General features: G+C 41.6%; 1 protein-coding gene across 2 annotated transcripts in view; it reads right to left on the bottom strand.

Moving 5' to 3' along the window:
* The window catches only part of ARHGAP26 (Rho GTPase activating protein 26), a 511,759-nt gene that overhangs the window by 237,678 nt on the left and 255,790 nt on the right, over window positions 1-18,291 (bottom strand). For both annotated transcript variants that reach the window (XM_056124844.1, XM_056124845.1), the window contains exon 12: window positions 5,603-5,639. In XM_056124844.1, the coding sequence (XP_055980819.1) occupies window positions 5,603-5,639 (37 nt within the window). The remainder of the gene's footprint in view (window positions 1-5,602; window positions 5,640-18,291) is intronic.

Raw genomic sequence — 18,291 nt, 5'->3', positions numbered from 1 at the left:
CTATAAAGGAATTTCATTTTTCTACCTGCCCCTTCAAAATAAAATAATCTGTCTGGGTGGTAAAATACTGGCATTCAATTTTCCACTAAAACATTTTCTAGAAAAGGAAATGCCAGGCATTTTAGAATTTGAATATTAAAGGTGCTAAGAGCAATACACAGCTCTTAACTTCACACCGGACTGACGTCTTACCTTTAAATAAATTTCAATTATGGTATTAAGCTGGCCGGACCTATCGCTCGATAGCACAGCAGGTATGGCATTTGCCTTGCACACAGCCGACCCAGGTTCAATTCCTCCGCCCCTCTCAGAGAGCCTGGCAAGCAACCTAGAGTATCTCGGCCACAGGCCAAAGCCTGGCAAGCTACCCGTGACGTATTCAATATGTCAAAAACAGTAACAGCAAGTCTCAGAATTTGTTGTGAGACATTAGTGGTGCCCGCTCAAGCAAATCAATGAACAATGGGAGGACAGTGCTACAGTGCAGTGCTATGGTGTTAAGCAGAAAGATTGTGACAGACCCTGGATAATGCTGCCCCCAATGGCCGATGAGCTCTCAAAGTGGGTCCAGAGGAGATTGCGAGCAAATTATTGCCATTGAAAGATAATAAAAGTACAACCAATTCAAAGAAGCAGGGGAGCTGAGGCTTTACGTTAAAACAGGAATACATGAGAAGAGGTGAGGAAACACTAACTGACAATGAGACTGATTATATCAGCTTGTAAATGAGCAAATGAAACTTCTAATAAAAAAATACCCCAGGAAAACCTGTCTTGTTTAAACTGCTTCCCCATATTTTAATAATTTAATCCATTTTGATCAACATTTTAATGTTTTTTTGCTCACCTGCTTGCTAAACTAAAGGGCAAGGAACCGAAGAAACATTAGCGACTCATAGTGCATTTTTGGTACTATTTTTTTCCTAATCAGCTAGAATACCATTGTAGCTTTTCTAAAAAGGCAGAGGTGGGGGAGTTCAGAAGTAGAAGAACTCAGATACTAAGCCGAGTCCCTTGATCTCACTAGCTTCAATTTCTTAATCTAAAAATGTAGGTCAGGAGTGTCTCTTCTCTGAGTTGCAAGCAATTACATATTTAAATGTGCATAAAATATCTTTGAAACTTCGTGGTCAATAAATGCTATTAATAGTTTTTTTAAAATTGAATTACTGTGAGATACACATTTACAAAGTTGTTCATGCTTGCGTTTCAGTCATACAATGTTCCAACACCCATCCCTACACCAGTGTACTTTTACCACAACCAATGTTCCCAGTTTCTGTCCTACCACCCTCCCCTCCTGCCTGCCCCCCTACCCCACCCACCCAGCCTGCCTCTACGGCAGGCACTTTTCTTCTTTCTCTCTCTTTCCTTCTGGACATTATGTTTTGCAATACTGGTACTGAGAGGTTATCATGTTACCTACTTTCAACACTCAGTTCTTGTCCAGAGTGATTATTTCCAACTATCATCAATAGCTATTATTAATACAAAATGTAGGTTTTCTGCTGATAATGCAAAGTGCAGAGAGGTATTTAAGTAAAGTCAATGTCTCCTAAAAATCAACCATCTATACTGATCAGAAGTTTGAAGATGAACCTGTACCTCCAGACTTTTCACTACCTATCTAGATGAGTATAATCATTTATTTCATCAACTTTACTGTTCTCTAACCTGATATTCCAAATGCTCAATTAACAATATACTGTGGGCACTAGTTATGTATATTTACCTTGCTCTCTTTTTTATTCTTTATTTTATGTACTTTCACACTTTTATACAAGGGAGGTAGATGTTCCTTTTTAAAAAATGATCCCCCACTTCCTTCCCATTTGTTATAACTGTGACCTGATCCAACAGGGAGGGGTGATGAGCCTAAGCTCTGAGGCACCAGAATCAGCACTTCCCTGTGGGCAGAACACAAACAGCAGAGCTGGGGGCATGGTGCTTGGCATGAGGAGTGGTGCTGGGAAAGAAACTCTCAGACTCAAGCCTGCCAAGTAGGTGCTCTACAAATGAGCATCCACTGACACCCTCTTATGTTTTTGTTTTTTGTTTGGGGGATATACTCAGAGGTGCTCGGGGATTACTCCTGGCTCTATGATCAGAAATCATAGTAGTGCTCAGAGGAGCACGGTACAGAGGACTGATTGAGAATCTGCCGGATGCAAGGCAAGCAGTTTAACCCTTGCTTGCCTTGTCTGCACTTCCCCGTTCTTTTTATTGATGGATTTAGTTGTTTCTTGGACCACCCCCAACTGTGCACAGGGCTTACTCCTGAATGTAGTCAGGAATCACTCCTCGAAGGACCTGTGGGACTCTAGGTGCTACAGAAGATCAAACCCAGATCAGTTGCATGCAAGGCAAGTGCTTTATGCCCTGTGCTATCTCCACCCCTATTCTTTTAAAATTTTCTTAGTATTCTATAATATTTTTAATCAGCTTCCTGTTGAACATTTTTATTTGTCTCCAATTCTTTGCTATTATTACCAATGCTCCAATAATTTCTTTGTTGCACAAACATCTTTTGACTGACGTCTATTGTTTTAGGACAAGTCATTGGTTCAAAGGAAAAACTTTTAATTAAAGAAAAAACAACTTCACAAAGGCCTTAAAGAATGGCAGGGCCAGTGCCGTACACTTGGAACTGTCTATCAAGTATGCTGTTTCATGGGTGAGTCCATGCTATACCAATTTTACACTATCTTTCCTGGGAATCAGAATCTTCATAACAGTGAGTCAATGACATGACTAAAAAGACAGTGTGGAGGTTTATCAACCTACAAATATTATCCTGAAGATTTTCATGCATTCCTCCTTTTCTGGGGCTCTAAAGACGGCTATTTTACCAGTTAATTCTTAGTCTTCCTACCCTATTGTATTTTATACTTTAATCTTTATGCTTGTACGTAAATGATTGTACCACAATGTTTCATTTCTCATTTTTACTATTCCTTTTGTTTCTAACATTGTTATTTTAGCCCATGTGAGCCGCAGATAAAATTTAAAAATAATGCAGTATGAAGGAGGGGGAAGGATGTTTACTTGTGCCCTTGAATATTGACAAGTTGAAAAGAAATCCCCTTTTAAGGCCTCTTACCTATTTATAGGGATCATTCTAAATTACTTATTATAAAAAGTGTAAATTGGGGGGGGGGGGATAAAAGTATGTCCCCTAAAGGATCTCAGTGAAAAGGTGAAATCCTTTGATCTGATTCCTTAGTCTACATGACGAAGGAATATTCTGCTGATTTTTCTAATGATGCTGGAATTCATGAGAAGGTTCTCTTTGAATTTTTCTTCCACATGGATTTTACAAAGCCAATCTGGAGCCAGGGAACAGGATTTCCTCTGTATTCTTGTAGCAACCTGAAAGGCATTTGTTTTTGCTCCTAGGCACCAGGGAGATAATCAGCCCAAACACTCGGCAGTTGCACTTTCATTTTAATCCCATCATCTTTACAAGGTTACAGGTGCCCTTGGAAATCATGATTAACCAGAAAGCTTAGAGCCAGGAGAAGGGAAATGTGCTGTATACTCTTCAGAGGCTGCCCAGAGTCATTTCAATCAAACAGGATTATTTGATTACAGAGGTCACCATCTCCACTCCTTCCTCTCCAAAGAGCACTGAGTTACTAAGCAATCAGGAAGATAGTTATTGTCTCTCCAAACTTTTGAGCAGGACAACGAAGAGAGGCAAAGTCAATTCTGCTTTCCCCCAGAACAGGGCATTTGGGGAGCAAGAAATTATTCAAGCAAGTGTCTGATTTGCTATGGTTTTAATTGCCAGGGGGTGGGACAAAGAAGGAACGGGAACTTTGCATGTGCTATTGTTGTTTTCGTATGTATGTATGTGGGATCACACATCAAACCCAGGATCTCAGATATGGGAAGCATGCTATGGACCTGATTTACATCCCTGGTCCCAGGCTCAGACTTTAGAATGGTGATGAGAGCTACATTCATAAGACAATTTAAGATTTACTGAAGAAAATGTATAGGAAATTGCTTTGTAAAATATGCAGAATTATTGCAAACAGTCAGGCTCAGGAAATATCTTGGGGTATTATGGGAAGTACGTGTAGAAGACTCCCGGGAAATAGAGTAGACCCAACAAGCCAACAGCACCTCCTGGTGGTTCCTCTTTGGAATAACAACTTTTGGAATCCGAATTCCATCCCCAACTATAGAAAATTATCCAAGCCGCCACAAAGAACAAAGAAATCTTGCCATTTGTTGTAATTCTCATGAAACTGCAGGATATAATGTTAAGTCATAAAAAGACAAACTGACAGGGCTGTCTCACTTCTCTGTGGCCTACAAAATAACAGGACTTTAAGGGAATGCAAGGTTTTAAAAGGGTGATACCTGAATCATCCTTGACCTACAGCATAGGAAGGAGGGTGGAGAAGGAAAGAAAACTAGAAAAGCAGCAGCAGGAAGTAATAAGGGCAGGGGCCAGAGGCTTTGGGCGGTTTCGTGGGGGCAGGGAGTGGTGGATCCACACATCTAAACCACAGAGTCACCAACAGTGAAAACCAGAAGATCCAAACTATAGCAACCAAACTTACAAAAGTGCCTGTCACCGTCCTTCATGCCCGACCGAGGTTGCCAGCTGCCCCCCACGAGCGGCTCTCCGGCATGGCCACGGCCCTGGAGGCACAAGGACTTAGCACAGAGAGCCACCCGCTTGGAGCAGAAAAGCAAATGGACTATGTGTTAAACCGCGCCAGCATGCCTGCCCGGAGGGGAAAGGGTGTTGACCCACCAGCCAGCTCCTCTCTGGAAAGAAAGATGGCGGCCTCACGGGAGCCTTGTGGACAGCAGGTTTGAGCCGGGGGTGGTGGGAGCGGCAGGGACCTCATGGGAAGGGGGGCGTAATGGGCCGTCCTTCAGGCCCGACCGAGGTCGCCAGCTGCCCCCCACGAGCGGCTCTCCAGCATGGCCACGACTCCAGAGCACAGAAACCAATCTCTTAACTATCTAACTTTTAATAGAAATTCTTCCAGGGTTAGTAAGTAAAATAGCAGAAATCCAAAACCGCAATAGCGGCCACGCGACATCATTTTATTCTTAAACCAAGTTGTAGAAAGCAAATAATTTCACAACGCTGTTTCCGCATGTCTGATTGGGGGGGGGGGGTCGTAAACTCTAAACAATAATTGTGCATCTTCTATCGAAACAATGTATCTAGTCAAAGTAGATAGAGTATTAACTAGAACTCATCTGCCTCACAGGAATTGGGAGGGGTGGGAGGTGGGGTTCTATTGGGGTTCGCAATTAAAAATAAGTATTGGTAAAGGGAAATGTGTTTGATATTTACATGACTGAGACCTAAACCTGAAAGCTCTGTAACTTTTCCCACAGTGATTCAATAAAGAAATAAATTATAAAAAATAAAAATTAAAAAAAAGTGCCTGTCAAGGAGGGAGACTGGGGGAGGGAATCTGGAGAAAGACACTGGTGGAGGGACGCGCACACTTGTGGTGAGGGTGGCATTGGTACACTGCAGACCTGAAACTTGAAAACCACAGTGCCTTCATTTAAAAAAGAACAAACAGAAATTATTAAAGAAAGAAAAATATTCAAGCAACATACTCACTTCCTTCACTCTGACTGTCTTTGTTTGAGTTGTAGACCTGGAAAACAAAAACAAACCTTTATTTTGATGCATTTATAACATCCTCCATATTCACTGAAACCATTACATTCCCTCTTCTTCAACTTCTTGGTAGGCAACTTTTGGAATCCAAAAATGAATTCCGTCTACCATTATAGACTTCAGTAATTTTCTTGTCCTTAAGCCTGTGTGCCTCAGAATGACTTGTGGAGTTTTAGCATAAAAATGTAACATTCCTGGAGCTCGAATTCCTAGTACAGCAAGTAGGATGCTGGCTTTGAACATGGCTGAGACAATTCAACCCCCAGCCCCCATACGGTCCCCCAGGTGCCCTCGGAGTGCAGAGCACTGCCTGGTCTGGCCCAAACCACTCCCTCCCCACACACAAAAGAAAATTCTCAAAATTTTTTACTGACAGATTGGTTAGGAAAGGGCACAGCCGGCAGTGCTCAGGGACTATTCCTGATTCTGTGCTCCGGAGTGACTCTGGGGGGTGCTTGGAGGACCAAGCATAGTGCTAGGGATTTGAACAAGGGGCTCAGTGGAACACCAGTTAAATGCCTTAACCCCTGGACTGTCTCTCCAGCCCCAAATTCTTTTTTTAAGCAAAATAAATCTGCATTCATCAACTTAAAAAAGAATTTTAATTACAAGTTATTAGGCATTAATTATGCACCAGGCAATGTACTAAGCAATTCAAATAAATTATCTAAAATAATTTACACAACAATTCTGTTGGGTAAGAACTATTATTATCATTGTTCTACAGATGGAGAATCTGAGACTTTGAGGATTTAACTAAGACCTCATAAATAATAAGTGGCCATGTCAGGACAAAGATACACTGTTAAGTATTAAATCAATTGTTAAATGAAATCAATCACTTCTTTACTTCATAACTTTTACAAATTTGAGTGCTAAAATGAGAATGTTTCTTCATAATTTTAAATCTCTGACTTGGATGCCAGAGAGATAGCACAGCGGGCAGGACATTTGTCTTGCATATGGCCAAACAGGGTTCATTCCTCAGTACCTCATCCAGTTCCCCAAGCACTGCCAGGAGTGATCCTTGAGCACAGAGCCAAGAGTAATCCTTTAGCAATGCCAGGTGTGGCTCCAAAATAAAGCCAAACAAATCTGATTTATAGTAACTATAAAAAGGAAAATGTTGCCATATAGAAACAGATAATTACATACTGAAAGAATCAGTGAGCTGCTCTGTAAAGTACCAGTATTTGGGAATTTATGGGCCAAAAGGCAAAAATAGGTGATACTCTGCAGGGACTTGCATAAGGAGAGAAAATAAGTTGCCACAACATTTTTGCTGACAGTAATCACAATGTAGCAATTGTTTAAAATAGAGGTACAACGACCAGAGAGGTAGTTGAGCTCATACTTTGCATGCAGGAAGCCTGAGTTCAATACTTGTCACCCCATGATCCTCCAAACACCATCATATTTGACCTATCTTGCTGATCTTGTCTTCTATAACATGGACATGATCACAGCTGTTCTGTCCATTTCTCCTGGGATGCTCTAAGGACTATTTATAATTGTAAAAGAGAAATATGCTGAAACAGTACAACACATAAACAAGCACTTTGGGCTGTACTATAGGGAAAAAAGCTGCTTAATATTCATGAAACTTGTGAGGTGGCCGATACTGAGGTTGTGCAAATTTCTATCTGCACGGAGAGGAAAGAGCTGTTCTTCTTCCCTTGGCAGCACTTCTGGCATCAATACAAATAAAGAATCTGAACCACATCATGACTTTCAAATTGGACCTCACAGCACCAGCACAAGGACTGCCAAAGGGGAAGGAAGAAATGTGTAGTCCAGTTTCTGAAAGTGCCTTCCATTTGCTGTTATTGGTTTTCTTCATGGGGCTACCAAATAAAGCCATGCTGACTGGCTTTGAAAAGTTTAAAGGTATTGGGGTCAGAGCAATAGTAATAGTAAGTAATAGTAATAGTAATAGTAATAGTAATAGTAATAGTAATAGTAAGGTATTTGCATTGCGGTTGCTGACCCAGGTTCAATCCCCAGCATCCTATATGGTCACCAGAGCACCACCAAGAGGAATTCCTAGAACCAGGAGTAAGTCCTGAGCACTGCAGGTGTTCACCCCACCCCACTCACACCAACAAAAAAAGTTTAAAGATACTGCAAGTGGTAATTTCTAAAAATACTTTCAATGCATTGATTTGTTTATTCACTCATGGATTCAATAAATATTTTTATTGTGTACTGTTCCAGGTGCTGGATACAGAAGAATATGCCATCTATAATCTCTGTTCTCATGGAATCTGCAGACAAGTCAAGAAAAAAAAGTGGTGGTGGGAGACAAAGTGGCAGGAGGGAGGGGTCACATTGGTGGAGGGAAATGGATACTCATGAAGTGACTGATGTTGAAACATTGTCTGCCTGAACCCCAATAATGAACAACTCTGTACATTGACTGAATAAAATAAAATAAAAGGTCTCTTTGGCTGGGGTTTGTGTCACATGAATAGTAGAGTACAACTTATATGTTTTCAGGTTAAGACTCTCAAGATTCTTGCTGTTAACAGGATAGACACCATCTTCCAAAGATAAACTCAATGGGACAAGAATCACTAAAATGCTTAGTTATTGCTCATAGGAAGAATGAATCACCAACATATCTTCTCAATGACCCACCCTAAGCTAAAGTCTGTCCATCCTACTTAGTCAAGAATCTCTGAGGCCTGGTCATACTGACAGCTTCCCAGCCTGTGGTTTTCTGAACTTTGATGAAAAAAATATATATAATATATATATATATCTGCCAAATACTATCCAGTTAGCCCTGTTCAAGACCACAGAAAGGATACTTGATTTCAAGTGTATGCTTCTACAAAACAGAAATTGCTTGTGTTTATCTTATCAGAATTTATTTGTGGGTCTGTGGGTCATTATAAAAAAATTCAATAGCAATAATAAAATAACTATAATTATAAATGCATTGCTGTGTGTCAGACCCCATGCCAAATATTTTATACCGACTTCCCCTCCCCCACAGATGTTGTACTGCATTTGACATTATGTAAGTTTTCAGGAGTGCACCATTATAAGTCAACATCTACATATGCAACATTAATTCACCACTGAAAATAAAGTTTCATTCTCATAGCAACCTAGTCCTATCATATAGAGGAGAATAATGAGACATAAGGAAGAACAGTCCTTTACCCAAGGTTAGGTAGTGGAACTGGGCAAAATCCAGCCAGAAATTCCTTCAATCTGCTTCACTAACCACATAATGTTGATAAAGGCAATGAGAAGTGGCAGGAAGCAAGAGGAGGTGAGAACTGGAAGAATTTGCCCCAAGTCACAGAAAATGAAACACGAAAAAAGAACTGAAGCATTCATCAGTAACCCTTAGACCCAGTTGGCATCCAACATAGAAGTAATACTTAGTATTCTCTTTGAACCACAGGGCTCCATCCTGAAGATAAAGATTAGAACAGAAAAATAGATCTTGATACAAATCACAGGACACAAGAATTATGTAAATTCTCACCAGAAGCTACAATGGGAGTGTAATTTAATAAATCAAAGGAGGGTGAGGAAAGCCTTCATATGCTTCCTCCATATTAAGATGTGATTTTTGCAATAAATTCTGCCCACTGCTGAGCCAATTCAATTTGCATGTCCCAAGAGAAAATACAGAGTCATCTGGATTCCCAGAATTTTCCTAGGGGTAACCTTTATTACCATTATTCAGGCCTTAGAATAAGAGCATTGAGAGGAATTTTTTAAATTATTTTTGTTTTAGGCACCATGATTCACAAATTAGTAGGGTTTCCATACATGACACACTCTACTACCACACCTTTCACTAGTGTCCACTTCCCTCCACAACTGTCCTCGTGTCCCATTCACCGTCCCCCTCCACTCCCAAACTTCCGAATAAATATCAGTTCTCACTTTCTGTCACCTTTTGGCATTTGCTATTCCCTTACTGATTTCTTATATGCCTTATATGAAAAAGTTCATTCTTTATCTGTCTGATTAATTTCACTCAGCAAGATATTCACCAAAAAGAAACTACATTACATTACACCCCCCCACACACACACACACACAAATACTACTTACTAAGCTCAGCTTTAAGAAAAAAATCATGCAGTTTACTGCTATGTGAATGGATCTGAGAAAATATTTTTTACTTATAAATTATAGGGACTTTTTTTAAAAAAAGCAATATTCAGGCAAAACAATCAAGTTTTTCTTCTAAGTGACATATGCATTAGCACTCAGTCATATCACTAAAGCATATATAAAGCTAGTAGAAAGTCCTTTCAACCAGAATCTATCCTCAGTCACAACTCATACAATTTCCCTCAGTTCCGCCAGTGGAAAAATAGCTTGGTGATTAACAAAGAACTCAAAATCTAAGCAGTAATTAGACTGGCAACAACACAACCATTATGTAAGGATGAAATTTCCACTCAATTTAAACCTAACAGTAGTTCCACAAACTTCCAATTATTATAACAGCAATTGTTGAGATGCTTCAAGAAGCCCCTCACCCCCCACCCCAAACACCCTTCCTCCACACTGTAAGCACACAGACAGAGAGCTGGCCCTAGTTACCAAGTAGTATGTGGCACAGATTTCTTACTACAGCCCACATTACAATATTAAACAAACTCTTTCGGCTGGCTAAATTTAGGAACTTTCAGTAACAACCCTGAGAAGTTGCTGGTAAGGCACCCTTAATCTGTGAAATGCATCCAAAAATGGACAAGGAGAACTTTTCTGCTCACAGTGGGCCAGAGGCTGCACTTGGAAAAACTTTCAAGAAGGTGCTGCTTGAATCTTAAGCATGTGAGGATAAAAGCAGTTTGAATGACTTGAAGTAAATAAAGATGTGTCTCAACTTGAGGAACCAGAGCTTGGGAACCAGATCACTGTCTTTCCCCCACCACTGCCCCTTTTCCTCCTCCTCTCAGAAATGTGCCTCTCATCCTCATAGTCAGTGACAAAACAGCTTAGGAGAAGGGAAGTGGAAGGGCTGATGCTGCTTTTCTATTTCTCACCTAGCAACATACCCTCTGGCGTGCCCACCCCTCTGTTCCTGCATCTGCTGAACTTTGGGTGGTTCTCTGGAAAATAAAGCCAATAAAAATGGATTCATGGTTGTTCCTGAGAAAAACTATCTTGAAGGAAAAAAAGAAAAAAGAACAAGAAAACTCAGCACTGACTTACCCCAGATGAATTATACACAACAAGGGTGTAGCAACTGGCATGCTACAATCAACTTAATAAACATTGATTAAGTCAGAGGTTTCAAACTTACTTGGCCTGTCACTGCCTTCTTTTTTTTTTTTACATTTTTTCCCCTTTATTTTATTTTATTTTTTTTTAAAGTTGTAGATTTACAATTTTTTGTGCTTTGGTTTCAATTATACAATGATCAGATACCCATCCCTCCACCAGTGCCCATTTTCCACCACCATGGATAATATCCCTCCTACCCCCATCCCCCCAACCCCCCTGTCTCTGTGGCAGGGCAAATCCCCTGTGTTCTCTCTCTCCTTTTGGGTGTTGTGGTCTGCAAAAGAGGCATTGAGTGGCAAACATGTTCAGTCCATGGTCTACTTTCGACATGCATCTCCCCTCCTGGGAGGATCCTCCAAACATCCTTTATTTGGTGCTCCCTTCTCTATCTGAACTGCCCTTTCCTCTAGGATACCCGGCTGGCCTCTAAGTTATGGAGTAATCCTCCTGGTGCTGATCTCAGCTATTCTTGGGTATTAATCTCATACTTTGTTACTTTATATCCCCCAGATGAATGCAATCTTTCTATGTCTATCCCTCTCTTTCTGACTCATTTCGCTTAGCATGATACTTTCCATATTGTACCACTTGTATGGAAATTTCATGACTTCATCTTTTCTAACAGCTACATAGTACTCCATTGTGTAGATGTACCAAAGTTTCTTTAACCAGTCATCTGTTCTTGGGCATTCAGGTTTCTTCCAGTTTCTGGCTATTGTAAAGAGTGTCACTGCCTTCTTAAAGGGAGAAAAAAAAAAATCAGTGCCCTCACGGAAATCAAAAAATAGGAAAAATAGAAAATAGCTCCCAACTGCACTAAGGACTACTTCTTTTGACCAGGATCATTCCAGCATCCTCCATGGGAAGCACTGGATTTTTTTTCTTTTCATTTATTTTAACGTTTTAAGTAGCTGAACTTCTAATGCCATTCATTATACTTTTCATGCATATATCATTCTGACATCATATCCAACAATTTTTGAATAGAAGAAAAGAGACTGAAATGGAAGGGAGGCAAAAATATCTCCACGTTGCAACTGTTAAGGTCAATGCATGAATGCACTGACCAATCAGAAAAAGTAAATCAATAAATCACTTCCTGGTGATTTTTATCTCATTTTCCTAATGAATTCTGAAAAATTCTCTGGAATCTTTTTTTGGAGAGGAATGAAAATCTATTATTTCAAGCCTTCTTATAAGACAACTCAAGCAGGTTTGTATTATTTGTATAAACTCAAGACCACCAAGATCCCTCATAAAGCATTTCTTTTCAAGGGCCCACAATAAAATGTAAGATCCACACCCAGGTGGTAAAGTGAATGCTGCTAATAGTTGTAGATTCGTTGGCATAACCAGGGAGTTCTAATATAAGAACTAAGGATGGCTTATTGGAGCTCACGGTTCTGCGTTTCCCTCCTTTGTGCAATTGAAGTGCCTTAGGACTAAGTCTAAGTCTCTCCAAAAATGGCCCAGAAAAGAGTGTAGCTGCTGCTTCTTCTTTTTTTTCTTTTTTTGGTTGTTGTTGCTGCTGCTGCTGCTGTGGTGTAAGGTGTGTGTGGGGGGGGGGGCGTTGATAAGGATCATGCTCAATACTTAACATCTCATACATGTTAAGTATGCACCGTACCATTTGTACTATCTCCCCAGCCCTCAAAAGGCTTCCTGAATACAACACACTAGCAGGCCAACAAGTAAATGACAGACATTATTCAACATTGTTTGGACCAATGATCACCTGATCACTTTTGTAGGGCCCTATGAAAACAGGATGAGAACACTATTCGGGTGTCCCAAAGAGGAATCGAAAGAGCTATGCTTGGAGTAAACTGCTTCACTCAAATGAGAGAATGAATCCGGAGCTCTGACCTCCATCGATGATCAAGAATCAGGGATGCTGTCTTGTTTGCCAAGACGTCAAAAATCAGATGGGCTGAACACGTAATGAGATTTGGAGACGACCGCTGGACTAGAGCCGTTACCGACTGGATTACACGGGATGTCAAAAGATCGCGTGGCCGCCCACCTAGAGATGGTCAGACTTCTTCATCAACACCCTGAATGATCGGTTTGAGGCTCTTCGTGTTCTTATAACAAGCAGATGCCATTGGGCTATAGTAGCATGCTACAGGCACAACTGGGGACGTTACTGGTGCCTGCTCGAGCACGGGATGTCAAGTGATCAAGTGATCTCATTAGTTCAAGCATCACCCAATGCTTTTGTCCCTAAGGCTCCAAGAGATCTATCTCTTCTATACTTTCCTCAGCAGTTCTTCGAGGAAACAGGGTGCTCTGGGTATCTTTTACCCATCATCCATGTTCCTATAGTTCGACATGTGAAGCAGATATTACATCTGGCAGTGTACGAGGCTCATTCCATGTTAAACTCAGTCAACCACACTTGTATTTAATACTTTTTATTTCAACTGTCCGGCAAGCTAGCAAGAGTATCTTGCCCACACAGAAGAGCCTGGCACGCTACCCTCGACATATTCAATATGCCAAACACAGTAACAACAAGTCTCATGATGGAGACGTTACTGGGCCCACTCGAGCAAATCGATGAACAACGGGAGGACCGTGACCGTGACCATTTCAACTGTATGAAATAAGGCCTTGTTAAGTGTTGTGACAATAAGTAACATACATGGAGCTTTTGTGACTGAACTGATCACCATATAGGTCAAGCCTGGGCCAAACAGATCAAACTAAAGCAGGTGGAGGTGTAATAGGAAGGGAACAGTATTGTCTGAGCCCTTTTTATCTGAAAGCATCCGATGCTGAGCCTTCCTCTATCCATAATGGAATCAATATCCCTTTACTTTAGTTTTCCTGTAGCTTGCAGCTAAGCATTGTAGTAAATTTTTTCAAAAGCTGCTGAGGGCAAGGAATCATTGGCTTTGAAAGAAGAAATAGAAGAGAAAGGGCTTATAGACCTATACAGGGCTTTACACCCCCAAAAGAAAGAATACACATTCTTCTTCAAGCATGCTTAAAGTAGACTATAGACCAAACATGATTGCTACTCAATGCCTCTTTTGCAAACCACAACTCCCGAAAGGAGAGAGAGAACAAAACAGAATGCCCTGCCACAGAGGCAGGGTGGGATGGGGGGTGGGAGGGATACTGGGGTCCGTGGTGGTGGGAAATGAGCACTGGTGGAGGGATGGGTATTTGATCATTGTATAATTGAAACCCAAGCACAAAAAATTTGTAAGTCTACAACTGTACCTCATGGTGTCTCACTAATAAAAATTAAAAAATTATAAAAAAAAAAAAGTAAGGGATTGGCAAGATCTCAGACTTCCTATTCCTGCTAACTAGGTGTGTGGGCGGGGGTGGGGGTGAGGGAGAGGGACCAATATCTAGAAATAAATAAGTCAAACAGTTAAAAAAAAAAGCTGCTGAGGGGCAAGAGGGGCTGGAGCTATAGCACAGCGGGTAGGGCGTTTGCCTTGCAAGCAGCCAATGTGGCCAACCCGAGTTCGATTCCTCCACCCCTCTCGAAGAGCCTGGGAAGCTACTGAGAGTATTTCGCCTGCATGGCAAAGCCTGGCAAGCTACCCGTGACATATCCGATATACCAAACACAGTAACAATTGTCTCAATGAAGACGTTACTGGACCCGCTTAAGCAAATTGATGAACAATGGGAGGACAGTGACAGTGAGGGGCTAGAGAGATATTCCAGGGGCTAAGGTGCTTGCCTTGAACATGGCCGACCCTGGTTTGATCCCCAGCACTGTGAATAGTCATTAGAGAACCACAAGTGATCACTGAGCACCTAAACAAGAAAAATCTGATGAAGAAAAATCTAGTTAAGCATCAGAGAGGGGTTCTAGAATAAAGAACAAAGAAATACATGGAGTAATATCAATCAGAAAGAAAAATTATTCCCCCTATAGGGGAAATGACCCCTTTCCGTCTGTCTCACTGAGTCAGCACCAAGATTTTTCATTTCTGTAACTCTTGTGAAACTACTCCTTATCTCCATTTCTTCTCCTTCTGCTGTCCTAGATTAGGTATGACCTTGTCACTGGTTTTCCTAGCGCTGCTCTATTCTCGGTTCCAATATGCCATACACACTGCTCCTGCAAGGCATATTTCCCTAAACCATAGCCTCAACTATAGAGGAAAGCCTTCAACCACCCCAGCACTGATCTTCAAGGACTTGAAAACTGTCATATGAGTAAGGGGAAGACATTCTAAATGGAGATGGGAGTCAGGGCGGAGTCCCAGGAAGGCAGATTTTAGCTGGATATAAATAACAGTTGAGAGCTTTTCATGGTCCACACTAAAGGGGGACAGGTGGTTGGGTGTCATTCTAACACACCGGACTCAGTTCTATTTCATCTAGAAGGTGGCCCGGGACCCTGGACATTTCTAGGCTGACAATTCAGCTTCAGCTGAGGTTGAATTATTGGTAACCTGTCCTTTCACCTGGAAAAGTCTTGGATGGATTCCAGAATGGGAAACTGGATTGGGATCAGGCAAACTATGGTGGCAGACAAAGTATGCTGTGGGTTCTGAAGATCAGGCATGAATGCCTGGTTCCATCACTTCTAAAATGCCTTCCGAATTCAACAATTCTTCTTGCAAAGCAAATCAAGTAATGATATTTTTAGATATTTAGAGAATGAAAAAGCATCTCTCCAAGCCTAGAAGTGCTGAGGGAAAAATTTTTAGTTCCTTTCTTCTATTCACCCCACAGGACAGAGCCTGGCAAGCTCCCCATGGAGTATTCAACATGCCAGAAACAGTAACAAGTCTCACAATGGAGACGTTACTAGTGCCTGCTCAAGCAAATCCATGAACAATGGGAGGACAGTGCTACAGTGCTATAGAGTTTCTAGGTTACTTGATGACCACCCTATTATCTCCTTTCCTTAGGCTCTCACTGCTCTCTTAGACTGTTTTATAAAATACAATCCTTTCGGACAAGGAAAGAGTTCAAGTGGCAGAAAGCATACCAAGCATGTGCAAGGCCCTGAGTTTCCCCTGTTGAGATGCACGCTCCCCTCACCACACTACCACAAAAGGACCCTGAGACCCCAGGACAGGCTGATATGGTCTCTATGGGAAAAAGAAAATTAACAGCAGTTCAGTCTCAAACTTCTATGAGGATTCCACATCATCTCCATATTGGGCATAACTTTAGTGTCTGAACAATTGTTCCTAGTTAAGGAACGAGAGCTTAAGATAGATTCACAGAAGATCAGAAGACAGTACATTTTTTTCCCTCGGCCATTCTTTCTCAGTTGGTCAGAAATGGATAGTAATGACCTTGAGGAGCAAAGCATCCTTTATTTATGTCTATACTGGTTTTTGGACCACACCCAGCTATGCTGCGGGTTTACTCCTGGTTCTGCACTCAGGGATCACTTCTGGCAGGCTTGGGGACCACATGGGATGTCAAGGACCAAACCCAGGTCTGCAGCATGCAAGGTAAGTACCTTACTTGCTGTACTATCTTCTGGTGTTGGGGGTAAAATGACATTTGGAGCAATCTTTCATATCTTGAGTGCTGTCAACTCTTATCTCACAACCCTGTGAGAAACCTCAGACTAAGCAGAGGTAATTTCAAAGGAAAAAAGCAAAACAGCGCCTTACAGAACACAGGTTATACCCTGCTATCCAGTGAAGGATAAACCATTGAGTTTTCTTTGCTTATAATCCTGGAGAACTGAGTGTAAGCAAAAATCTTCTGGGATGACTAGCACTGATTGTCGTGGGTGCTTGCCCTCTCCAGGGACTTTGATTTGTGTTACATAAATATTGTTACCATAGTTATAATTCAGGAAGCTTTGTTGTTTGACCTCAGAAAAATTCAACCTTAAATCTGGATAACGCTGACTCTCTCTAGACCACATTAGATCGTTGAGGATAGGGTCTGCCAAATTCCTTCAAGCTTCTAGAAGGAACTACTGTACTTTGGGTAGCAAACAAGTGACAAGAGGAAATGCTGCAACATTATGCAATTTCCTTGCATTTCAGATTCAGAAATCCTGAAAACCCTAAAAGCAGCTTCCTTAGTTTTCAATCCAAGATCAAAATCACAGTCAAAGTAAACAGAACAGGATGCAAAAGTGGACGTGAGGAGGGAAGGGGGGGGGGGCAGAAAATAAACCTAGGTAATGTACAAGTCAGAAAAAAAATAGTTCAGGAAATTTAAAGGCAACAGAGACAACACAACTCACATGGTATCAAATGCCCAACAGTTACACAGACTGCCTGGGAGCCTACATGGAAATAGGTTGTGGCCAGTTCACAGTGTTAGAAAACTCTTGCTTGAACATTTCTTGGCTTCATGGTGATGCAACATTCAAAAAGGGGGGTGTGAACCTACTAGCATGCCAGATTGAATCTCTCCAGCTCTCCATCCCCTTAACGAAAAAATACCATCTTCAACAGAAGATCTTTCTATATTTTCTCCCTCTCTCAACCCATCTTTGGAAACAGTGACACAACTCTGTCCATAGAAAAGGGACCCTTGTTCTTTGTGCTTTGGAAAATTGCAACTAAGAAATTCCTCTATGCAGCATACATGATTGCAAAGTAGCTCTGGAGCTTGGCTGCTGGAATAGGGCCCCGCCCAGGAAAACATGGCCAGAGGGTAAATCACCACAGACACCCTCCTTCTACATCCAGTTTCCCCAAGTTCCAGAAGACTAAAGTCAAGCAGGATTTACACCCACGTCACTAATCCCCAGTAACAATCTGCGGTGCAGGAGAATTGATCCAACATCTATGGAAGTGACATCATTGTCAGAGAAAAGTGGGAGGCCAAAACTACTTCTCTAGTCATATCTCCAAGGTGAGTCTCCCCCAATACTGCTCCAACCAGAACAGATACTTCCTTCACTTAATCACTTAATCACTTAACTTCCCGTTAGTCGTCGATTTGCTCGAGCGGGCGCCAGTAACGTCTCCATTTGTCCCTGTCACGTGCTAGTGTAGCCCAATGGCATCTGTTCGCTCCGGGAACAGGAAGGGCCTCAAACCGATCGTTCATGATCTTCACGAAGAAGTCTGACTGTCTGGTAGGTGGGTGGCCACGCGGTCTTTTGACATCCCGTGGAATCCAATCAGTAACAGCTCTAGTCCAACGGTCGTCTTTAAATCTCATTACGTGACCAGCCCATCTGATTTTCGACACCTTGGCAAATGAGATAGCGTCCCTGATCCTTGATCGTCGATGGATGTCAGAACTCCGGATTTGTTCTCTCATTTGAGTGAAACGTGATATTCCAAGCATAGCTCTTTCTATTCTTCTTTGGGAGACCTGAATAGCGTTCTCATCTTGTTTGCGTAGGGCTCAGGTCTCTGAGGCATATGTTAATGCAGGAAGAACAGTGGAATCAAAGAGATGTG

This window comes from Sorex fumeus, unplaced genomic scaffold (genome assembly GCF_029834395.1).
Source record: "Sorex fumeus unplaced genomic scaffold, SorFum_2.1 ptg000051l, whole genome shotgun sequence".
In the NCBI taxonomy this organism is placed as follows: Eukaryota; Metazoa; Chordata; class Mammalia; order Eulipotyphla; family Soricidae; genus Sorex; species Sorex fumeus.
The sequence above is the reverse complement of the archived record's forward strand: the minus strand, read 5'-3'. Positions and strand labels throughout refer to the sequence as shown.